At 38.7% G+C, this 25,624-nt stretch overlaps 2 protein-coding genes across 9 annotated transcripts in view; one reads left to right on the top strand and one right to left on the bottom strand.

The window, feature by feature from the left end:
* The window catches only part of PCMT1 (protein-L-isoaspartate (D-aspartate) O-methyltransferase), a 46,519-nt gene extending 34,625 nt beyond the window's left edge, over nt 1–11,894 (top strand). For 2 of the 5 annotated variants that reach the window (XM_060283776.1, XM_060283775.1), the window contains 3 exons: nt 2,922–3,091; nt 9,425–9,568; nt 11,102–11,894. In XM_060283776.1, the coding sequence (XP_060139759.1) occupies nt 2,922–3,091; nt 9,425–9,568; nt 11,102–11,114 (327 nt within the window). In that variant the 3' untranslated portion in view covers nt 11,115–11,894. Of the gene's footprint in view, nt 1–2,921; nt 3,139–9,424; nt 9,569–11,101 lie in introns of all 5 variants that reach the window. The other 3 variants (XM_060283778.1, XM_030853195.2, XM_030853194.2) reach the window with 2 other exon arrangements.
* LRP11 (LDL receptor related protein 11) overlaps nt 319–25,624 on the bottom strand; it is a 60,956-nt gene continuing 35,650 nt past the window's right edge. Inside the window, exons 6-8 of one of the 4 annotated variants that reach the window (XM_060283774.2) lie at nt 20,525–20,620; nt 6,962–7,056; nt 319–1,068 (exon numbers count right to left, since the gene is read on the bottom strand). In XM_060283774.2, coding sequence (XP_060139757.1) covers nt 6,998–7,056; nt 20,525–20,620 — 155 coding nt within the window. In that variant the 3' untranslated portion in view covers nt 319–1,068; nt 6,962–6,997. Of the gene's footprint in view, nt 1,069–3,144; nt 7,057–14,536; nt 16,433–20,524; nt 20,621–25,624 lie in introns of those variants that run through there. The other 3 variants (XM_060283773.2, XM_030853187.3, XM_030853186.3) reach the window with 3 other exon arrangements.

A 25,624-nucleotide genomic window follows, 5' to 3' on the forward strand; every position in this document is an offset into this window, starting at 1 on the left:
TCGTTTTAGTAAGCCTCTGATAAACTTACGTCAGCCCGAATACTCCTTGGCTTAGGTTTCTATTACCTGTGATTTTTTCATGGTTCTTGATTAGATGGCAAGGGGCTAAAAGTGACACTGTCTCTTCTGCCCAGTCTCATCTACTCCCCAACCTGCAAGTGGTTTTTTTTGTGTGTTTAGACAGTTATGAGAAGCTGAAAGTTAGGGGATTTGTTCTGGTCACTGACTTTTTATTCACTGGCTGAATGACCTTAGGAAAATCAGCTATTTTCTCTGGCCCTGTTATCTGTTTGAAAAAAAGACCAAACCAGTGGTTTTAACATATTTTAATTGAAGTATTAGCATGATGTAGAAAGGTGTACAAGTCATAAATGAATAACGGGGCTGCTACTTGGAAGTCTTTATGAGGAACAGTTAGCCCTAAGCCCTAAGAAAATTTCTGAGAACTGAAAGACATAATTCTATAGTTTGAAAAGATCTTTTGAGTGCCTAGTACCATGAATTTAAAAAAAAAAAAAGAGCCACAATATCACCATGAAATTTCAGAATGTTACAGATAAAGAGAATATTCCAGAAGTTTCCAGAAAAGCAAAATAGATAATCCGTTGAAGGGTCAGTAATCAGAAAGGCATCAGACTATAGAAAACCAACATCAGAATGAACAAGTCAGAGGCAAACCATCACAATTCTGAATTGAAAATGATTTCCAATCTTGAATTCTATACCCACACACGTCACTAAATACATAGAATAAAGATAATTTTAGATTTGCCGATCTCAATCTCTGTCTTTAAAAATATTCCACATACTGTTTCACAGAATACTTCTGGAGGAATTGCTTTAATTATATCATCAAAAAATGAGGGAGTAGAGAGAGAGTAGGAAAAACTGAAAAGAAGCAGCCATGGTATCTAGGAAGGTAGGAAATTTTGTTCAAGAGAGAGGTGGTAAGAGTTCCCAGGATTCCAGGATTATTGCAAAGGAAGTCCCAGTATGAACGCTATGCAGCAGGCCTGGAGAATAACCAGTCCAGATTTAGAGCAGAGGAGGAAGGTACTAGAAGCGAGCCTACCAAAAAAGAAAAAAGAGCAGTTAAAAAAAAATTTTTAAAAAGGAAGGCACTAATTAGATAGATTTGACTGCGTGAAAATTTCATTAAGAAGCTGGGAGGGTACCAAGATTTAGAAACAGTTACAAAGAAAATTAAGGGAATGAAAAAAGAAAAACCTTCAGTTTTTAACTGTAGGGAAAACAGCTATTATATAAGAAAGGAAACAATCATTGGGTACCTCTTGGCTCAGCTGCAAATTACATTTACACAGTCATAACTGAAAATGGTTTTAATAAAAAATTATGATATTGGTTGGATTGGGGGAAAGGAGAAGAATACAGTTGGCCCTCTGTATCTGAGGGTTCCACATTCAAGGATTCAACCAATCATGGATCGAAAATACTCAGAAAAAAAAATTCCACAAAGTTCCAAAAAGCAAAACTTGAATTTGTCACACCTGGTAACTATGTACATGGTATTCACATTGTATTAGGTATAATAAGTAATCTAGAGATGATTTAAAGTATATGGGATATATAGGTTATATGCAAATATACCATTTTATGTAAGGAACTTGAGTATCTGCGGATTTGGGTATCAGAGGTAAGGTCCTGGAACCAATCCCCCTTGGATACCGAGGGACAGCTGTTTATGTATGAGAGCTTAGTCCTCATCTAGCACATAATTTGAAATAAAAGAGGAAATATTATACAGCATGGTAACTATAGTCACTAGTACTATACCATATAATTGAAAGTTGCTAAGAGAGTAAACCTTAAAAGTTCTCATCACGAGAAAAAAGAACTGTAACTATGTGTGGTAATGGATGTTAATTAAACTTACTGTGGTGATCATTTCACATTATATACATATATCAAATCTTTATATTGTACACCTAAAACTAATACACTATTTATATGCCAATTATATTTCAGTTAAAAAAAAAAAAGACATGCTTTAGAAGTAAGCACTACAAAAGAAGACAGCTGAAAGGATTTAAAATGAGTGGATTTAGGGAGCAAGACTGGAGTAGTGGGAAGAAGCCTGCTATTTTTTCATTAAAAACCTTGACATTTAGAAAATTAAAAGGGAAAAAATAAGGTAGACTTGCTGACAACAAAAATTTTATTTAAGGACACCCTTCCTTGGGATAATACTATCCAAAGTAAGGTTTCTTCCTTACTGTTTTTGATCAGTGGTCATCTGTCAGGCTACATTCAAATTGTGACATACGACTTAAAAATTTTCTGACCAGAGGGGCTTTCACTGAGTAGTTTTGGTTCTTCATTGACAGGGCGTCCTCGTTCTAATGCTGCAGAGACTCCAGCCCTACCTTCCTTCGTCATGTCATGGTGCCAGTAATCCTAAATTCAGTCATAAAACCAAGGTTCCCTTATTTTTGGTTCAGTGATGCCTTAAATTCTTAGATAGGATAGGGATTCCTTGCTGATTTTCTACACTTCCCCTCCTCCCCTGCAAACTATAAAGATTCAAAATAGGCATACAGGAATTGAAATTTCCTGTTCTGCCTTTGGCCTTCCCAAGAGGATAGTCCTACATTATGTGGTTCAACACAAACATTTTGAGCATTGCAGTGGTACCAGGTACTGTGTTAGATGCTAAGGGCACAAAGATGAATAAGACACAGTCCCTGTCGTCAGAACATTTGTACTGTAGTAGGGAAGGTCGGTAGGTAAATGAGTGAGTGGGTAATTGAGTAACAAGTTTAACAGTGGAAGTATGTATGTACTAAATAAAGTGCATTTCTGCTTTCTGCCCATGGGCACTGAAAGCTGTGTACAGTGATGTAAAATGACTATTAACATAAAATCTATAGCTTGGTGTACATGTGCTCTTCTTTTTCTTTTAGCTAATAGACCAGTTAAAGCCTGGTGGAAGATTGATATTGCCAGTTGGTCCTGCAGGTGGAAACCAGATGCTGGAGCAGTATGACAAGCTCCAGGATGGCAGTGTCAAAATGAAGCCTCTGATGGGAGTGATATACGTGCCTTTAACAGATAAAGAAAAGCAGTGGTCCAGGTGGAAGTGATTTTATCTTCTGCTCTTTCTTCTTCCACACATGCAAGGTGAAAGGGTGTGGATTTTAAGAGATTAGACTACAAGAGCTGCTTTTTCGGTTGTCACCTTTGTGCTGCTCCATTTTAACATCAGAAATTCGCTACATTAAAAATGTAGAAAAGTTTTGCATGGTCTGTCCTTTTGATTTAACTCATCTTTGGGAAAGGGGGGTGAGACTTGGTTGGCACAAAGGTGTTTTTCTTTTTAAAGAGGCTTTCAGCCACACTTTCTAAGATTATTTTAGTATCAGCCACTCTGTTTCTATATTTGCAACTCATTTTTATAGCTGTTGTACGGTCATGGAAACAAAGGCTGTCATCTGAAGAGAAGGGGTCATCATTTCCTGCCCCAGTTCATCTCTATTATACCATTGTTGTAAAGAGAAAGAAGGGAAAAGATACTCTTGTCCCAGTTTTCGAAGGTGTCAGAATCCCAGAGAGGACATTCTCCCTCTCAGCTTGATTTCTCTCTTTCAATCAGGTTCATAGACGTCTGACAACCTGTGCCTGTTTTACATTCCACTCTTATTTCAGAACCACTATAAGGAAGAAACCCACCATTTTATAGAACAGGCTGGCCAATTTTTAAGCTACTCTAAGTTCCCGGGGAGGGGAGGGGATTCTGTAAGTGAGTGCCCAGGTCTCACACACCTTCCCAAAGGGCCAACAGCATGTAGCATAATCTTCAGTACAGCATGGCGCATCTTAACACCCACTTTTGTTTCTGTGTCTCAGCATAATCTGGATATTTCGTTTGAAGCCAAGATTTCTCTTTTTCCTCTCTTCCTTCTTTCCCTTCCCACTCTCTCCAGTGGGAGGGAGTGAGATCAGTAAGTAAGAGTGACATTAGCCAAGTCTACTTGAAATTAAATGCCAGAATAAGAAAGGCCTTACTGCTTCCTTGTTTTAGAATCTACTTTTATTTGACAGAGGTGCTTATTTTAAGATGATTTCTTAATAAGTAAACTGGTGATTATAGGTTTAATAGACCTCTCAGTTTTGTTTTCTGGAAAGAGGAAAGGCACCTTTTGAATGAATGGTAATGGCAAAAATGGTAATGAATCTAACTCAGTTTGTTCAAAAATGAGTTTTACTTTTGACTAATTTTGATTGGCCATTGCTGGGATACCTTACTAGGAATTGCATTTTAATTCTTCACCTAATGTAGTTATAGCTATTTTCTTTGAATTCTAACTGGAGCACAGCCACTTCTTTAAAAAAAGTTTTAAAAAGCTATCAGTCTTGTCAGTTAGAATCAGATATAGTTACGAAGTTCCTTTTGCTTCCAGTCTGGTTACATAACTACATAATTGTATGATTGCTGTATAAAAGGGGCAGACATATCATTGAAATCACTGAAATTTGGTATCAAGTAAGAGTTCAGATTTTCATTAATAAGTTTAAAATTTCTCCTTTTATACACATTATTAGTACCATAATTTAATGATGAAGGAATTATAAAAAGGATTTTAGTTTTTATAACCAGAGGCGGACTCAGCTTGAAGCTAATGAAACTTAAGCTTCAGGGCCCTCACTTGCTTTGGGTCCTTCATGGCCTTATACCAAATTTTATATGCACAGTCTTATTTTTAGCCTACCTTTTTGTTTTCCTTCATAAAGAGGTTCCCCCCTTACCCAATTATATAAGCTTCAGGCTTCCACACACCTGTATTTTACCCTTGATAAGACTAAACTATTTGTATTAAATTTAGAATAATTTTTAAATCTATGGACAATTGTTCAATCATTTACCAAATATTTAAATATATATATACACTTGGTTTTCTTTTGGGCCTTCAACTTTTTAAAACATTGAGCAATTTTACATGTATGCATCATTGGAAACTTTTCTTTAGTTGTACTAGGATGACTTTCTAATTTTTTCTATTGCAAATTTTCTGTTCAAACACATTTTCCTATATCCAAAGATGTAGTTCTAATTACAGAGATAATCAGTTACTTAGTTGTAAATCATGAAGTTTAAAGAATATAAAGGTAAAACAAACTCTGGAAATGAAATCGGAAAAAAACAACTGCCACATTAAAAAAAAATTTGTACTGAAAGAAATTACTAGAAAATAGGATGTTTGAAAGGGTAAAACATCAACGGTCAACTTAAAATATTAAGAGACCCTAAGTTGCTATTTCTGTTTGTGTTCATAAACTATCAGTCAAGGTCACAGGCAGGAAACAGAAAGTGTGCTCAGCTAGGGTTTTGAAGTGACTTTAATGAAGGGACTATTCAAAGAAATATGGGAAAGGTTATGGGAACCAGTAAAGAATGTGACATACCCAGGGACCAGGGGTTCCCAGGGTGATAGTAGGAAGCTGTTACCACTCTAGACCTAAAGGTAAGGAAACAATTTTACTAGAACCCACTGAGAGCAGGGACAGCAGAAGCGGGGGTGGGGTGTGGTCCCTGACAGGAGCTGTAGTGATAGAGGGAAGCAGCTACTCCCACATCTATGAATCACCTCAGTTTTCTCTCCTCCCGCCCTCTTCTCTCTGCCAGGGCATCGTATGGGGCAGAATTAACTGGAAGTCAGAGAGGAAGAGGCCCTGTGCCAGATGTAGTCTGAAGTCAGCTCTCACCACCTCTTTCCTTCCCCTTTCCTCCCATACAGCAAATACCTCTGCTGCTTTTTATTTTAAAATAATTAATTAATTAATTTTTGGCTGCGTTGGGTCTTCGTTGCTGCATGCAGGCTTTCTCCAGTTGCGGTGAGCGGGGGCTACTCTTCATTGCGGTGCGTGAGCTTCTCATTGCGGCGGCTTCTCTTGTTGCAGTGCACTGGCTCTAGGCACAAGGGCTTCAGTAGTTGGGGCACGTGGGCTCAGTAGTTGTGGCTCGTGGGCTCTAGAGCGCAGGCTCAGTAGTTGTGGTGCACGGGCTTAGTTGTTCTGCGGCATGTGGGATCTTCCCGGACCAGGAATCAAACCTGTGCATGGGAGGTTTGCAAAATTGCAAAATTCTCCCATTCTTCCCGGACCTCCCAATCAAACCAGGAATCAAACCTGTGCATTGGCAGGCGGATTCTTAACCACTGCACCACCATGGAAGTCCCCGTCTGCTGCTTTTTAAATTTAGGTGTGGAATAGATTTGAGAGGACATCTAGTTTTTGTGTGCCCTATTTCTATCCCCGTCAGGCTAATCTATGCGTAAACTGTCCTAGTCAGGAAAAAAAAGAAAAAAGCCTTTATTTTAAATTGCCTTTGGAAAAGCAACATCTAATACTTTTCTTTGGCAATTTGTTCTGTTGTTAAATTTGTTAAATATTTTTCAGTGTGAGGACCTTCTTAATACATCATTAATTCAACAAGTGTTTGCGTGCCCACTATGTAGGCACTGCTTTAAGGCCAGGAATACACAGCTGTGAATTTGAAACTGACCATTTTCGTGGAACTTATAGTCAAGTAGAGACAAGACAAACAGGCAGTTAGAGTGTGGTGTGTTGGCTCTGCCTTGAGGGCGGTAGGGAGGGATTGTTTAAGCCAGGCAGTGAAGCAATCAGAATTCCATTTCAGAAAGATAATTCTGGCAGTGGGGTAGAGAGTAGATTGGAAAGGGACAAAACTAGGGTCAGAAATAGGAGGTACCTGTAGCAAGTCAGGGGTACAGTGATGGTGGCCTGAATTAAGGCAGTGGTGGTAAGGATAGAATGTGGTTGAAAAGGGTTGCCTACATTTTCTCCTCTCACATGAGAATTATGTAAAAAGCTCCCTAGTCAGTTTCTTGCCAGGCTAGATGATTTCTGTTCTTTCAGAATTTCTTCAGGATTAATTCAAGAACTCATCCTAGTGCTTTCTTACGAACATTCTCTTGTTTCTCACCAGCTTTCCATCCTTCTCTGACTGAGGCATCCAGAGCTAGTTGGAGTGCTCTGTGAGAGTGAGATCCAGTCTTATATCGGAAGGTGTGATAGAAACTAGATGGAAAAAAAGAGAGAGAACTTAGTGGGCCTGCTGAATTCTAGTGCCAAATAAAGCCCCAAACTTGAATGTAGACTTTTGTCCCCTTATACTTGGAAAAATGTTCCTTGCAATTTTGGTGGATTAATAAAAGGGGAGAGAATGTCAGAGAGATAGGCTATAGACTTAGAATCTGTGGTATGATGTTCAAGACTATAGATATTTAATAGTTGTATTAGTTGCTTTGTAAACTTAATGATTTCTAAATTTGTATTTTATTTTATACAAGTATATTTATTTTATATATCTAGAAATCAACATTTTGTTAATCTTCTGGTAAGTTTTATTTTATTTTTGTTTTTAATAGCCACAAGAGTCAAAGGAATAAGTCCATTTCTGGTTTGTGAAACTGAGGAATGTTTCAGGGTTCTCATTCCATAAGTACTTCGTCTATCGATGTCTTCTTAAAAGTGCCATGTACACATGAAAAAAATGTTATGAATTGACTGGCATTTCTAGGGTTGACAGTTTAGGTCCTAGGATATCCAGCTGATCCTGTGTTCCATATTGTTCTATAATGTGCTTTTTAAATTTCTTTACATGTGTTACAGCATTATGACATATTTTACATCCTTAAAGGCAAGAATGTATTCTGTTGCTTTTGGAATTCTTTTTATGTCTCTCATAATGCTTTGTACAAAGTTAATTGTACAAAGCTTTTATTACCTCAGAAAGCCCATTGATTAGAAAATGTTCATGGATTTTGATTGTTATTTCCTGGTAGTACATATTTTCAGTTGTTCTTGATAAAGAATACATAATACTAAATGTTAGTAACTTAGAGTTATTAACCTAATAATTAAATTATGTATAATTACTTATTATACAATAAAGTAACAAATATTTAGTTATTAATCTAATGAAATATTAACACATATATACAATTTTAAAGAGCCTTTTTAGAAATTTAGGATGTACTCTTTTATTGTAAATGATCTATGCATGTAAGTCAGATAAAGAAAAATATGGTTATGTAGAATTTTAAATATTAGGAAAAATTAATAAGGTTAATGGATTTTGGAGTCTTAGGATGTGACAAGGTTATACTTGCCATGGCAGCAAATTTTTGGTTTTCTTTGGCACCCTAAATGTTACAAACTCAGGTCTGTAAACTTAATTTCTTTTCCTTTTTTTTTGGAGGGGGTGCTATAAATTGCCTTCTATTTGTTTTCAACAATACTGTTCCTGACTACCAAAGTAATGTATATGCATTGTAAAAATAGGAAAAAAATACAAAGAATAAAAGTCACCCATAATCCCAGAATCTAGAGGTAACCTCTTATTAACATTTTGTAGATTTTTTCTTCTTTTATCCATAGATCTATATAAATCTCTTTTGTAATCCTGAGATCATATGGTAGCATTATTTTGTAATCTCTTTTTATTTGATAAAATGTCATCAACATTGTCCCATATCATTAAACACTTTTTAACAATATGATCTTTTCCAGTTTTATTGAGATATAATTGACATATAGCATTGCATTAGTTTTAGGTGTACAACATAGTGATTTGATAGATGTATATATTGCAAAATGATCACCACAATAAGTTTAGATCTTACATCCAAGTCTTTAATCCATTTTGACTTAATTTTTGTGTGTGTGGTGTAAGATAGGGGTCCAGTTTCATTCTTTTTCATGTGGCTCTCCAGTTTTCCCAACACCATTTATTGAAGAGACTGTTTCTCCGTTGTATATTCTTGGCTCCTTAATTAATGGACCATATATGCATGGGTTTATTTCTTTGTTCCATTGGTCTCTGTGTCTGTTTTATGCCAAATACCATACTGTTTTGATTACTATAGCTTTGTAATATAGTTGGAAATCAGGAAGTGTGATGCCTCCAGTCTTGTTGTCCTTTCTAAAGTTTGCTTTGGCTATTTGGAGTCTTTTATGGTTCTATACATGTTTTAGGATTGTTCTATTTCTGTGAAAAATGACATTGGAATTTTGATAGGAATTATATTGAATCAGTAGATTGCTTTGGGTAGTATGGATATTTCAACAACATTAATTCTTCCAATCCATGAGTACGGAATATATTTACATTTATTTGTATCATCTTCAGTGTCTTTCATTAACTTTCTATAGTTTTCAGTGTACAACTCTTTCACCTCTTTGGTTAAATTTATTTCTAGATATTTTATTCTTTTTGATATAATTGTAAATAAGATGGTTTTCTTAATTTTTCTTTTGATAGTTTATTATTAGTATATAGAAACAACTAATTTTAGTTGTCATCTGCAAAAAGAGACAGTTTTACCTCTTTCTTTCTGATTTTGATGCCTTTTATTTCTTTTTCTTGCCTAATTGCTCTGGCTAGGATTTCCAGTACTATGTTGAATAAAAGTGGCGAGACTGGGCATCCTTGTCTTGTTCCTGATTTTAGAGGAAAAGCTTTCAGCTTTTCACCGTTGAATATGATGTTAGCTGTGAGCTTGTCATATGTGGCCTTTATTATGTTGAGGTACGTTCCCTCTATACCCAGTTTGTTGAGAGTTTTTATCCTTTTCCCTTTTCAAAAAAATTTTTAAATGGAGAGGATATATACTGTATTGCTGGGCAATAAGGATATTTATTGACAGAATCCTTAATGCCTTGCAACAGGTAAATAAAATGTAAAATTATTTAAAAAAACAACAATAGTATCTTTAATCTATATTTTAAAAAGCACAAGTGAATTTAATTTATGAATAGAGCACTCTGCAAGTGAACTCTTTGAAGATTAAGTACTTTAATGCTTGCATGAAGTTAAGTAAAAGCTGTTTTATGAGAATTACAGTACTTAAATTATTTGGAAGAATATATTAAGAGGAACAAGAACTGATAACTTATCATTTAACAGATAATCCAGTGCTGTATGACAAAGACAGCTGATGGGAGAAGTCATTTTAAAAATATTTTCTTGCACAATTTATAAAATTCATATTTTATAAAAAATACTGTACTGGCCAATAATCCCTTAATTCACCACTTACCTGGGAAATTTTAGCTCTTTATTTACCTTCCCTTCAAATTTATTTTAACAGCTTTTTAAAAAACTTTAAAATTTTTATTATAGACAAGTTGCAAGAATAGTACAAAGAGCTCCTGAATCTCTTCATCCAGAGTTATCGATTATTAACGTTTTTCCACATTCCTTTTCACTCCCTCTTTCTCTCTATATATACATATATGTAACATTTTTTCCTGAGTCACTTGAGATTTAGTTGCAAACGTCATACTTATTTACTCCTAAAGTACTTGAGTCTTTAACAATGTTTTTTGTTACTCAGATTACCCTCAAATAAGAAGCTTTTAGGCTTTTCTGGTAGCTTTATTTTTTCACTTTTAAGAGCTTTATTGAGGTATAATTTATATACCATACAATTTATTTTAGACTGCATTTTTCTTCCTTCCTTCCTCTCACTGGCAGTTGCTGGTACAGTGCTGCACCTGGCTGAGCGAATGGTTTCTTTTGGAGCTGATAAAGCTGTCTTATGAAATCAGCTGACAGGTATATTATACCTACAGATGATGCGTTTTCTCACAAAGAGTTTGGGTTGAGATTGACGCACTCGACAATTGCTAACAGATACCCTAAACAAAAGACTAAATTTTTGTCCAATTTTGTGAATGTAGCTGTAAAGAATTATCTGAACTCTAACTACTCGTTATTATTTTACAATACATAGTATTAGCAAGATCCTGGATCTAAAAGTTACCATTTCTCTGAATATTTGGTCTTGAAGGAAGAAAGTTACTTTTGAATTAAAAAATAAAGAATTCAGGTCCTTTAGTTTTCATTCTTCATTCTGGAGTAGCACGAAGGATGTCTGAAATGGCTGATTTCCATTTTTGCTTTGACTTGGATCATTTGCTCAGTTTTGTTTTTGTTTTTAATAATGCTTGGGGATCAGTGTATTTTTACTTATTTATTAGTTGTATCTAAACTATTAGAAAGCCAAGTTTTGTAATATGTAACTCCTACTTATATATTTCTCTCCTTTTCCCCCACCAGGGACGAACTGTAAAAGCAACATCAGCTTGACCAGTATATAATATTACAGTGGATTGCTCATCTCAGTCCTCAAAGCTTTTGAAAATCAACAGCATCACAGCTTGTGTTGGACTTTCTTACACTATTTTCAGCATGAAAATGTGTGGTTTTGTGGGGTTTCTAATTCTTCAAAGAGGCACAGAAGCCAAATTGGTAGAAGGATGCAAATATAAATTTGTGTATTATTACTTTAACATGCCCACGTTTTACTTTAAATGTTAAAAGGAAGGGTTCTGCAAAATGGAAAACATAGTTTGTGAATTGATTTTGAGGAGTGGTTTTTGTTTTCTTAGACACTTAATTCTGTTCAGATGTTAATTTATCAGATTGCTTTTGTGCATCAGGTAACACCACCATTCATAAGTTAAGATTCTTGGTTTTTGGGTGTATGTTAGATGCTACTAAGAAAATAGAGATGAGCTTCCTTTTTAAAGCTTTTGATGTGGTGTCATAGAATAGCATGTTGTAGATACAATCGGCTGCTTTGTTACCTTAAAGCTAAGCATTTGTAAATATTAAAACTTAAGAAGATGACAGGTGATGTCCCTTAAAACACTCAGCTGTTCAGATTGGACATAACTGACATAGTTCTTCCTTTCTCTCTTTAAAAATTCTAGGAGCTCAGTATTGTTTTTCTGTTTCTGATTTGCTGCTCATAATGTATATGGATTTAACATGCTGTGTAAGCTGCGTCCTAGTCACTGAACAGTTGATGCAGTGCTGCTTTGCCAAATAAAGTTAAAAGTGAAAGGCATTGGCGGTGTTTGAACATAGAAGAATCGCGTGTCCACCAGGTACACAATGCCAAGATCACAGAGGAAAAGGTGGTTTCTCTGATGCTCCATTTTGTGAAATCTGAGCAGGTTAAGAGCATTAATCTAACTGTACATTTGTGGAATGTGACTACGTTTCTCAAGGACAAGAACTACACCTCATTTACTATTTTTCTTTGCTTAACACAGGGCCTCTTGTAGATGTACAATAAATGCTGAATGAATGAAAGGGTGAATGAATGCACTGACTTAATGTCAAGAAAGAACAGGGTTGAGGATAAATTTACCAAAACCCATCCATTACCTATAAATAGATTTATTAATATAACGACTGTAAAATGAGTTTCTAAGAAGGCAGTAACACGTTGGGATCTTGCTTAAATGTTGTAATTTTATACCTTTATATTAGGATCTTAGTTTTTCTAAGGGTTCTAGAACTTGAAGAGATATAAGCTCTAGAGCTAGCAGAACTAGCACTCCCAGCAAAGCCCTTCCCTCTGCTGTGTGGAAGTGTGTATGATTCTGGCAAATAGATCCTTCGTGAGGGGATGAGGCACCTCCCCCCACATCTTAAGTTAAAGTCTTAAACATTACTTCTTTGAAAATGGCTTTAAAAAAATTACGCATGCATGTTTTTACCAGTGTCTCTTCTTGGGCAGGGTCTTAGGCACAGGAAACTTGCATTAGTTGGTGGCCAAAACTTGTGAATTCATTGCTGGCTTCAGTTTGCTGTTGTTAGTGTTGCTTCTGGACTCAGGCCATGAACGCTTTTGATCCAGGACTCTGTCATTTGCGGGCGGTAGTTTCAAACATCAAGTGTTCTTTAGGACTTTAATTCTTCAACTTATTCACTAGTCTGTATCCTTCCTAGCTATTATCAACATTTTACTCTATGTAAGTCCCTTTGTTAGGTCTTGGGGATAGAAAAAGGCCCTTACTCTCAAGAAGTTTGCAGTCTGGTTGAGGGGACAGTTTATAAATCTGATGAGACAAACCAAGTGGCATCTGATTGGCACAGACAAATGCTATGCCAAGCATTGCTCTTGGACTTTAAACCTTTTGAGTTAAAATTTTTAGGGACTTCCCTGGCGGTCTAGTGGTTGAGACTCCATGTTTCCACTGCAGGGGGCACGGGTTTGACCCCTGGTCAGGGAACTAAGATCCTGCATGCTGTGTGGCATGGCAAAAAAAAAAAAAAAAAAAATTTTTTAAATGTTGAATAAAGAGGAATGGATTTTAGGGGAGCATCAATAAATGTGTAAAGATGGAAATAATGAATCTTAATTCTATCTATGAACTTTTCTCTTGAAAAGAATTGAATTAATATATGTTTTGGTCAGAGAAGAAACGTCTCTTTAATCTTTAGTATTCATAATTTCTAAAATATTTTAGCATTTCATTTTTCCTTATTAGAAGGACTTCTTTACATAATATGAAGGACAACAATAAAAACATTTTTAAAAGTTCCAGTCTAGCGAGGTCCTGTTGAAACAAGGTGATTTTTACAGATTTGATTTTATTAAAGCCAAATCTAGCTCTCAATTAAGAATTAAATTAAGAATTCTATTTTCTAACGAGGGTTTCAACCCTTTCCCAAGTAGTATTTAAAAATGACATTTGGGTTAAAAGTATACATTAACATTGTACAAATACTTTAGATCCCATTGCCCTAATTTTTGAAATCTGCGTTGTTCAAAAAAAAAAGTTGATTACACTTTTTTTTTTTGCGGTACGCGGGCCTCTCACCGTGTCCCCTACACCGGCAGGCGAATTCTCAGCCACTGTGCCACCAGGGAAGCCCGAGGCTTTATCTTTTTAACTGACTTTGTGTTGCTGGGGCCAGGACTCTGAGAAGTGCTCCCTCACCTTAGTGCCTCCAGAGTGCTGTGCTGGGCCGGTGAAACCCTCCCCTCTTCCTCATTCTCTCTTTCCCCCTCTTCCTGTTCTTCTCTTCCTTTTCCCTTCTTGCCTTTCCTTTTTCTTTCCTAACGTTAGATGAAGTTCTATGGCTGCTGGGTCTCAAGAACTCTTTCTCACTTGGGTGGAGTGTCCCAGTAGGATGGGCATCACAGAATAACACTTTTGGTCAAAGGGCAGGTGATGGCAATACTGAGGGCACCTTAAGCATAAGAGGCAGCAGTCCAACGGCCTAGGGCAGCTGAGGACATTTGTATTTGAATTCCATGCCCTGAACACTTTTTACTGTGCCCTTTAAAGGACTGCCTCACACTGAGTAATCTGTTTTGCCAGCATTATTTGTTTATTTTAATTTTTAGGTGATTATCCTGTCAGGATTTTGCCTAGAAATTACCTTATGGATCAAAGAGCCTGCAGAATTTCCCTGTTAACACTACTGTATCAGTTTTAAATCAATAGTAAAAAGGATTATTTTCTAGGGAAAAAGACCTATGCTGCCACCGTTCAGCATCACGAGAGAGGATGTACAGTAAGTGTATCAGTAGCCCAGGAAGAAATCCAAATTCAAAATTCCAAGTGTGGTTTCTACTGAATGTGTCACTTTTGCACCATCATAAAGTAAAAAAAAAATGTAAGTCGAAGCAACGTAAGTCAGGGACCATCTGTACTAGCAGCTATGATTATATTAAAAGGTGTAAAAAAAGGCTTAGGAATATAATAAAATTTATTAAAGAATACTGTACATATAGATATGGGACATCTTTTATCAAGTGTTTCAACACCATGGCAATACTAAATTGTGTTTAGTTTCTTCATGTATAAAAGATGTGCTGAAAGATGCATGCCTCATCAGTTTTTATTTTATTGGATATGGCTATAGGTGACATCCTTCTATAGAAAAACAAACTGCACAGCATCACATACAGAGTACAGACATCTTAGGTTCATTCACACAGTCATTTCTCTAAACTCCTTAAGGAGAAATTTAAATCTTTGCTCAATTCTAAAATTCATGCTTGAGTTTCTTAGGAAATAAAAATAACCAATTTCTTTGTTTTCCTAGAACTAAGTAACTATCCATTTGTTAATGTATATCTCTGACCCAAATTAAGTCTTTGCTAAAGGAATAACTTACATCAGGTTCAGTCTAAAAATAGTTTTCTAGAGGGTTTTCAAGTATTTTAAAAGATTTGCCACTTATGGTAAAAAAAAAAAAAAACATGTGACTAGGAACATCACATTATACATTCCTCTCAGTAGAATAATTTCTAGAATGTGCATAGTCCCAGCATTAAGCAATGGTGGAAATAATATGCCTTTAAAATCCTACAGATTAAAAGGTAAAAGATGCTAAGCTAGATGCTGGTTTTCTGTAAAGATGAATTTGTGCAAAACTCCCTTATGCTCTGGGAGTACATAAGCCTGGCACTAGCTGTGTGCACATTGTAACATTTTAGAGCATTAAATAAATAACGGAAAAACGGCATCACTCCACTGAATGGAAGAACCGCTGATACTTAAACACGTGACATTTTTACAAAAGCTGTACCCAGAAATCCATTCAGTGTTCTGTTTTTCAATTTGAATGCAGTTTTTTTCTTCCATCAACACATACTAATGCTGAAAACCAGTGACTATATAAATGAGCAGTGTTGAGCAGATACAAGAACTAATCATCCTCCTTGCTCATTTTTCCCTCAGCTAGGTTTCTGTTAAAATTTTTGACCTGCCAGGTTCTCTGCTTCCATGACCATGTTAGAGCTATTTGTAATTCAAAGTCTGAGTCATTCTCCTTTGGGAGAATGAAGCAGCCACATACATGACACGATGTCAGGCATTGGGAAGAACTCATATTCACCTTCCCTAGGCCTTACTGACCTGTTCATTAGGTTTATAACTTAGATATTCCTGCCGTGGATAACATCTCATTGAAGGTGTACACTCACTTGAGCTCCATCCTCAGAAATAGGTTTTGAAGAGAAGAGAAAGGAGAACACTGGAAGCTTAAAGTGAGAAATGGGAGGGCCACAGGGCGAGGGAAGTGGGGTGGTATGAAGTGCCAATGGCTGGCTTCTAGAAAGAGTTAACACTGCCTTTCCCAGGAACCTCTAGAGACTCGGAATTTTCTGCCTTGGCTAACTGCAAATTTCTGTTTTTAGGGGCAGCTTATGTAAATCAGAGTTAGATTTGTAAAAGTCTGTAGTCATATGGACTCCTCTCTAAATTTCAAAATATTTCACATACTTCCCAAGGAAAATCAATAACTAAAAACAAAGGTTTAGTATTTGCAGAATCTTCAGGGTTTTCAGTAGTTTTCTTAGTTAAACAGAAGAGGTTAAGAACAAATCAAAACAAAAAAAAGAAGAGGTTATAAATATCAGAACCCAAAATATATACAAATTATAAGTGAAACATGTTCTTGCCCTCAGCTATTTAAATTACACTTATTATAGATACATCCCATTTATGAGGTAGTCAGACTCCTCAGATGTAATGGGACGAGCTTTTTTAAGTTTCTGTTTCACCAGCCGTAGTCGACAAGCAACCATGAGAAGCAGCAAAGCAGTGATAGCCAAACCCAGGGCCAGGGGTAGCACTGCACCTGTGCAAAGGTCGGAAATGAACAGGGTAGGTCAGTGGTTAATACCAATAACAGCCACAATCCATTATATGATAAGCACTGTGCATGCACTGTTGTATTTAATCTGAACAACTCAAGTAGGTACTTATAGTACCTCCATCTTGCAGATTAACTGAGGTGCAGAAAGATTGAGTAATTGGCCCAAGAGCACATAGCTTGTAAGCTGCAGGTCTAGATCTTAAACCAAGAGTTCCTTAAAACCAAACTGTGTACCAGGTTCCTATAAAATTTATAGGCCATCAGTGGGTACAAACGTTGCAGTCAGATTACCCTTATATCCAACTGTAAAGACATTGTGACCACAGGAAATATCTTCATTGCAGTCATAGCTTACATCTATGGATTCATACATGGTCATTCACCATTAAAATAAGTATGGACTAACTCCTGATTTCTTGCTCTGGTTAGGGCTTTAAGAAATTTTTGTTTCCTAAATCCAGAGAACCTACTCTCAGCCAGTAGAGCCATTATTGAAAACTTGAGGAAAAAAAATCTCTAGTTCTCCTTCATAGGTTTTCTTCCCTGTGGGATTGATCCTAGACACCTAGACTAGAAGCAGCTTTTAGAGCCTTTCAGGAGTCTGGAAGGAACAGTGTGTACCCCAGATCAGTCTTTCTTATCAAGCTCAGCAGGGTCTATTCTTAGTCTGATCTGCTCTGGAGTCAGGCCAGGCTTGGAGATGATATGGTGGAACTATTTTTAGCTACAGGGGTCTTGCCAACTGGTGGAACGAGAGGAGCAAAAACCTCCATTGCATAAGCTGATTTCATAACATTTTCTTTCATTTATTTATTCATTTTGCATAAATTAACAGTCATGTGCCTGACACTGGTAATCAAAGATAATAAAGAGCGCTTTATAGATTAAGTAATTTAATTCTCACAACCACCATATGAGTTCGTACTTTCATTATCCCCATTTCACAAATGAGGGAACTAAGGCATTGAGAATTAAGTGACTTGACTTCTCTCAGTATGGGAGAGTCAGGATATGGCCCCAGACAGTACTGTTCCAGAACTACTGTGGTATACCACTTCTCCAAAAGTTCAATGAGATTGTTTTTTAATGACTTCAATTCTGGGTAGATAGACATTTACATGCGGAGATACAATAAAGTATTACAGTTGCTATGACAGAATATACATGAAGTACAGCTATAAAGAGGAGTGGGCCGTGTACCTGGTCCCCAGGGTCTTTGCTCGAGTGACTTAGATGCGTGATGGAGCTTCCTTGGGGTGGGTGAGGGAGATGATTAGTTTTCCACAGTTTCAAATTGAGATGCCAACAGCCAACCCAGGTGGAATTTTCTCTAGGCTCTTCGATGATTTGGGCCTGAACATGTGGGGACCTTCAGCGTTAAGGTGATGGTTGCAGGGACGAAAGTGGGTGAGACCGCCAGAGAGGAAGGGAGAAGGGGGCCAGGGACAAGGCCCCAGGGAGCAGCAACATTTCGGAGGGCGGACAAAGAGGAGGACCAAGGAGCACAGGAAGAGACAGGTCAGAGAAATGGTCGGCGACCAACGGAGAAGGGAGTCCTGGAAGCAGAGGGACGAGGCTATTTCAAGACGCAAGTGGTCAGCGGAATCAAATCCTAAGGAGAGGTCAAGTGAGGTGAAGCCTGGAGAGGCCGCTGCACTTAGCAACTGGGAATTCATTTACAGGGAGATTGAAGGCTGAGGGATGCTGTTTTGTTTTTTATATGTTTTTAGAGATCTGAATGCATCTAGGGGGATGAACCAGTAGAGATTATAAACACTGGGAGTTAATAAATGATGGAGAAACAGACTTGAGGAGATAAGGAGCTGCATCAAGGTCAGGGGGAGAGACTGACCTTGGAAAGAGGGGACACCTTTTCCTTCAGTGCTGGAGGAAAAGAAGAGAGGGTGGGTACCGACACGTGTTTACATTTGGGGGTAAGTAACTGAGGAAGTTCACTCCTGATAGCTTTGATTTTCTGAGCTTAAAACCAGTCCCAGGTATAGCTGGCCTCCTCTCCAAGACAAGAGGGCCTGGAGCTGAGTACATACTAATGGCATTTCAACCTCTGGTTTCTTTGTGGAATCCTAGGTGAAACTCCTGAAGAAGATTCTCAGGAACAGTCTGAGAGTTCAGTCTGGGTTCAGGAGGGTGGGATGAGGAAGTTGCATTAGCGACTCTTGCTACAAGACAGTCTTTTGGGCGAGGCCAGTATTCCCGTAGAGAATTATGAAAGATAAAAATCTGCGATAAACCAACAGTCTATAATTTGATTCTAGAGCTGGCACATACATTCCAGTTTCCTAATGGCGACTTTGAGGAAAGAAGTTTTGAAAGGGCTAAGTTTGGACCTGAGGGTGCCAGTTCCCCCTGCATCTTCCTGCACTAGCCACAGAAGAGGGATATGTTACAAAGGAATTGGACAAAAAAAGAGACTTTGGTCAACCCCCAAAGAAACCCTGGGAACCCCAAACCATTTCTTACCAACTGGAACCCAATACCCAGACCCAGTTCTGCTTGTTCAGCGTAGGAGAATGATTAGAGGCTGCCCTTCTAAGTGAGTTCAACTTGTTGAAAACACCAGCGTTTAGGCGGCAGGGGAAGGGAGCTGTTGTGGCTGAAGACCCCAATCCCAAGTCTGGGGCTCAGAGGCAGCTATGGCAACAATAAAACCGCATACAATCTAGGGGAATTTTCTGTTTGCCAAAGTCAGATATGAGGTTGCTGAACTGTCAAATCTGATTCCTGATTAATGCTTTGATGACAAAGAACATGAAGTCTCCCAAAAAATACTTGCTAGGATACTGAAAATTATTCTTGACTTTTAAATACTCAGTTGGCATAGTTTCTTCAGTGTTCTTTAGTTTAGGTAATTTGAGATTTAAAATTTCCCAACCCCTTCTAAAACACATCACCATAGTTTTCTTAGAAACCAGCTAAGGGGATGAATTGGGTATTCTGTTCCTAAGACTGGGAGTGACACTCAAATATGTAACAATTAGGACAGGCACCGGGCAATCAGAACTGAGGCTCTCTGGATACATCTGGGCATGGGGGTAAGGGGCAGGCCCGGTTCTCTCTGTATGTCGAAAGGCGATGGGTGTTTTTATTCAAACATCCTGGGACAGGCTAAGTCCAGCAGGCCAGCAGCCTGGACAGCACCTAGGTACTTGATACCTGGGTTATTTTACCCATCTATTATTTAAAAATGATACTTGACTATTGTTCAGATATTACAAAGACTACTTCTAGTGTAAAAAGAAAGTTTTCTCAATGTTTAGATCCATAGCTTAATAATCATATTTTGTTCTCCTAAATTTTCTTTTACTAATTAGTTTATGAGATTTAGGATTAAAACTTACCTTTCTACAGGACTATCTTGAAAGTATTTTCTTTCTAGTTAAAAATAACCCAAATTATGAAATTACAGTATTCTTCTTCCACTTACTAAATATCCCCTGTACCACCTACACCCTTTCACCATTCCTGTTGTCTTCCGTCTTTGTCACTGGAGCACTTGGAGAGAGAACTGGGTACTCTAAGACCTCTGCCCTTGTTGATCACAAATAACAATCACAATAGCCATCATTTATATGGCTTATTGCATGAGCCAAGCGATATGCTACATGCTCTATAATGACCGTTCCGTTTATTCTCCCTAACAGCTCTGTGAGGCAGGTATAGTTACTATGTTCATCGACCAATGAGGAAATTGAGATCCAGAGAGAGAAGATAACTTGCCCAAGGTCATCGAGTTAGTGATGGACGAAGGATTTGAACCTTGGCATCTGGTTCTTAACCACTATGTCCTGAGCATCACTTGTTCCACACAATGTTACACCTGGACGGGACTGTAGTGATTATCCAGGAAGCTGAGGTCCAAAGATGTGAAGATACTAGTTCAAGAGTCCCAAGATGAAGTATGATATAGGAGATGAGAATATACTAGTTCTTCTGACCCACAGATCCCTGTTCTTATCATGGACTCTTGCAGATTCATCTAATAACCTCAGCTACAGGATATGTGGCTCCGTAAATGTTTCTGCTCTGCAATGAATTTCCAAGGTAAATGTTTACCTGCTTCTGGGGCTGGGTGTTCCCCTCCTCGTCGATTGCTCTTTGACTCAAAAATATAATTTTCCTCTTTTCTGTGCTTCCCTGAGGAACCACTATCTGTGGAAAATAAATAAAACATATTGAAGGTACATCAGAAACTTCAGGGAACAGACATGAAAACAGATCCTTATTTATTTTTTAAGGATGGACTTAAAGAAAGGACTTACGGGCTTTATTTCTCCAATAAACACAGGCCTATGTTTGATACTAAAACTCGAGATAAGTAATGTGACCAACTTAATAAAGCAGAGTGTGAGGCTAGTGAAAAACCACTGGACAGAGATGGGGGAAAAAGCACACTGTCCCAGCACTTCCTCCCCGACCCAGAGAAGGAGGGAAAGACTTCAGCTAGAGAAGTCAACGGTACTTGGACTTTATACCATGGAATGCAGAAACAGTCCAGACACGTCTTCCTTTAGAAAATGAACAGTGAGCATACATAAGGCACTCAGACATGCTACTTCACTTTCTTACCTCAATGCTGCTTGGCAGGCATTAACAGCTGCATTTTTTTCTGGTCAGACTCAGAGAGGTTCAGCGCTTACCTGGGTTCATTCAAGCAGTCAGTGGGTCATAGGGCTGAGATTTAAACTCAGGTGTGTCTAACTGCTTGTTGGTGGAAACCAGCACTTCTGATTTAATGACAGGTTGTTAACTGTTTACCTGTTTTATTCAGTTATACTACTGAGAGCAAATATACAGAAAGATCAAATCTCAGGATTTTTATCTCAGGTTCTGATGAGCCATGGCTGTGTCATTCTACTATTTGCCATCTAGGAATTCATAGCATTTGTGGGCTTATTATATTGACAGTATGGTAATGAAGGAGTTACCCTCGGGCTGTAGTGTAATTTCAAGTGGGATTTTTGCAAAATATAGTGCTTAATGGAAAGGAACTGGAAATGATCTGCTGACATGAGGAATTTTATGAAGAAACAAACAAAAATAATTAAAGCTTCTTTACTCATATGGCATCAACAGAAATGTTCATAACACCTGCAACTAAAATAAGACTATTCAAAAGTAGCACCTAGGGCTTCCCTGGTGGCGCAGTGGTTGCGAGTCCACCTGCCGATGCAGGGGACGCGAGTTCGTGCCCCGGTCCGGGAAGATCCCACATGCCGCGGAGCGGCTGGGCCCGTGAGCCATGGCCGCTGAGCCTGAGCGTCCGGAGCCTGTGCCCCACAACGGGAGAGGCCACAACAGTGAGAGGCCCGCGTACCGCAAAAAACAAACAAACAAAAAAACACCAAAAGTAGCACCTAAAATTCCTTGGTAATTTGTAATAAGAAGTATACATGAATTCACTAAGGATCACAAAATCAACTGCAAAATGGAAAATTGCAGAGTTATTCCAGATACCTACTAGAGCCAGAAAAAGCAATGGTTTAAAATGACCATTGTAGTCACGTGTTAGTGCTGTTAATCAGAAGGGGCTGTCGATACAGTTATTTCATTACGGCATCCTTAATGCTCCTTTTCACCCAGCCCTTCATCCCATCGGTCACCACGTCAGGCAGACCTCTTTTCTGCCTCTCGGCCACACGCAGCCTTAGGTCTCCATCACCTATGCCTCGGGAACTGCAAGAGCGTCGTCCCTGGCCTTTCTGCTTTCAGACATTCCTACTGGAGTGTGTCTGCAGAGGCCACTCATCCCACTCCCTCAGCATCAGTGCAGTTAGATCAGCCCATGTTCGCTTCTCGCGGCCAAGGCCACGGCAGGTTCACTGCATTCTACCGTGCCTCTAAAAGACCACGCGTGCCAGCCTAAATACAGCCAATAATTTGGGCTTCCTTCGTAAACTCGAGCCCAACGAGGAGAGGGATGCGTAAGGCATAAGCAATTTCCTGCAGGCTAGAGAACCAGATGTATCTTTCAAATTGATTTCTACCCTTGTCTACTTTACTGTAGTGGTGGAAACCCCACTCCCTCCCAAATAGGGAGGGGAGGAAAAAGAAGAGGAACATCCGGGGTGAGACTGTAAAAGAAGACAGTGACCATCGAGGAGCCAAAGGGGAAAGAGCCAGCCAGGGAACTGCTATTACTGTGGCTGAGCTCCTCAGTCCATGGACGAAAGTGACTGTCCCCTGAGGCTGTGGACACCTGTGTCCCAGTAAGATGGGGACAGGGAATATTGAATCTAGATGATAGGGCTGGCGTAGCACTGGGGCCATAGTAAAGTTAGGCTCTTGTCCACATGGCGAGGTGACTTCAACACCTTCGGATTTTGTGGACCAATGAAAATTCAAAATAATTTTAGGGGCCAATTTAGGGTTGTCAATTTTTAATTTTGCCAAGTAAAGATATTAAAAGAAATGACCATTTACTAAGGCTATCACCTTCACTTCATTGTAAAGTAAGGCTATGTCTAAAAGCCCAAATCATGAAGGATTTAATACATAAAAAGGATAGTTCTTTAAACCGAATAAATTTAGCCTTATAAAAAACTCACTACACTGTGCTTACTTTCCTCATTTTGTCACGGGTGGATGAAAGCTTTAGCATGGACGGTACTGTTCCTTCTCAACTAGCTTTGGGTACGGAAGTCGCTAAATTCTGTTGTTATCCTTTTTGACTCAGCCCGTGCAAGATCCCTTGGTCAAATCTTCAAGGCTCTCCATGTTGCCTTCTCTCCCGGACAAGCACTCACCAGTGTGGGCAGCTGGGGTGCCCTGCTTAAGCTATTTTCATTCCCAATTCCATTTGCTCACGCCATTAATTGAAATCTTGGCTTTCCATTTATTCAGATTCTTTCTACCCATACCTTGGAGCATGACTGAATGCCTACAGCCATCACAAAGCCAGGGCTGACCTGTCCCCTAGGCACGACGGGCACAGAGCTCAGAGCCCATGGCACTTTTACTTTTAGGGGCCCAAAAAAGGTTTTAATTTTTTTTTTTTTTGGCCACGATGAGAGGCTTGCAGGATCTTAGTTCCCTGACCAGGTATTAACCCCAGGCTACGGCAGTGAAAGCACTGAGTCCTAACCATTGGATCGCCAGGGAATTCCCTTTAATTTCTTTTAAAATCACAGAAACCAGGAAAGTTCCCTGGTAGTCCAGTGGTTAGGACTCCGCACTTTCACTGCCAAGGGCAGTGTGGCCAAAAAAAAAAAAGAAAATCACAAAAAACAGGAATATAATAATAATAAATATATAATAGTGAATCCAGCCCATGTCATATTCATCTCCATACCAACACAGTAATTTTACACACACACACACATACATATATGTGTGTGTATATATATACATATTTATTATTATTATTATTTTTTTTAATGGAGGAAGGGGCCCATGAAGTGCCTAGGGCCCAGAAAGTCATAGTACAGCCCTACAAGTAGCCAATCCAACTACTCCAGTGCTCATGGATCTCTTCCTTCTGTGTTTCTAATGCCCTAACAGAAAGTACATACAAGCAGGGCTCAATGGAGCTGTAGCTGCTTCCTGGCTCTGTAGCTAAGACAGAAGGTCCTCGAGCACACAGCAAGGCTTGCTGCACAAGCTATCCTCCCGCTGGGGCTGGTATAAGACTGTTAAGTTAAATCCTGGCTTCATCATTTACTAGCTGTGTGACCTTGTCTGAAGTCTTAAACCCTCTGTGCCTCACTGTCTGCATCTAAAAATGTGGGTAATGATCTGCACACATCATTAGGTTGCTGTAATGACCACAGGAGTGCACAATGACGGGCACTCAGTGAGTACTGTCACCAGTAATAAATTTGAAAGTGGAAAGATCACATGGCTGAGAACTCATGTCTAATTTTTTAAAAGTAAGGAGCCAGAAATAACACCACCAAAATTTACCAGTCTCCAATTCTTTTCAGAAGATTAACTGGCTTGTCTTTCATCCAGTGGAAAAATATAAAATACAATCATACCCCGAATATATTATGGGTTCAGTTCCAGACTACTGCAATAAACTGAGTCACATGAATTTTTTGGTTTCCTAGTGCATATAAAAGTTGTTTTTAGGGCTTCCCTGGTGGCGCAGTGGTTGAGAGTCCGCCTGCCGATGCAGGGGACACGGGTTCGTGCCCCGGTCCGGGAGGATCCCACGTGCCGCGGAGCGGCTGGGCCCGTGAGCCATGGCCGCTAAGCCTGTGTGTCCGGAGCCTGTGCTCCGTAACTGGAGAGGCCGTGACAGTGAGAGGCCCGTGTACCGCAAAAAAAAAAAAAAAAAAAAAAAAAAAAAGTTGTTTTTACACTATACTGTAGTCTATTAAGTGTACGAAAGCACATGTCTAAAAAAATCAATGTACATACCTTAATAAAAAATACTTTATTGCTAAAAAATGCTAATCATCACCTGAGCCTTCAGTGAGTCGAAATCTTTTTGCGATAGTAACATCAAGATCACTGGCCATACATACAGATGGCCGAGAGGCACATGAAAAGATGCTCAACATCGTTAATTATTAGAGAAATGCAAATCAAAACTACAATGAGGTACCAACTCACACCAGTCAGAATAGCCAACAAATGACAAATGCTGGAGAGAGTGTGGAGAAAAGGGAACCCTCCTACACTGTTGGTGGGAATGTAAGTTGGTGCAGCCACTATGGAAAACACTATGGAGGATCCTCAGAAAACAAAAAATAGAATTATCATATGATCCAGCAATCCCCCTCCTGGGCATATATCCAGACAAAACTACAATTCAAAAAGATACACACACCCCTATGTTCAAAGCAGCACTATTCACAGTAGCCAAGACATGGAAGCAACCTATATGTCCATCGACAGATGAATGGATAAAGAAGATGTAGTACATATATACAATGGAATACTACTCAGCCATAAAAAAGAACAAAATAATGCCATTTGCAGCAACATGGATACAACTAGAGATTATCACACTAAGTGAAGTAATCAGAAAGAGAAAGACAAATACCACATGATATTAGTTATATATGGAATCTAAAATAGGACACAAATGAACCTGTCTATGAAACAGAAACAGAATCACGGACATAGAGGACAGACTGGTGGTTGACGAGGGGGAGGGGTTGGGGGAGGGATGGAGTGGGAGGTTGGGGTGAGCACATGTAAGCTTTTATA

The sequence above is a fragment of the Globicephala melas genome, chromosome 14 (genome assembly GCF_963455315.2).
Source record: "Globicephala melas chromosome 14, mGloMel1.2, whole genome shotgun sequence".
In the NCBI taxonomy this organism is placed as follows: domain Eukaryota; kingdom Metazoa; phylum Chordata; class Mammalia; order Artiodactyla; family Delphinidae; genus Globicephala; species Globicephala melas.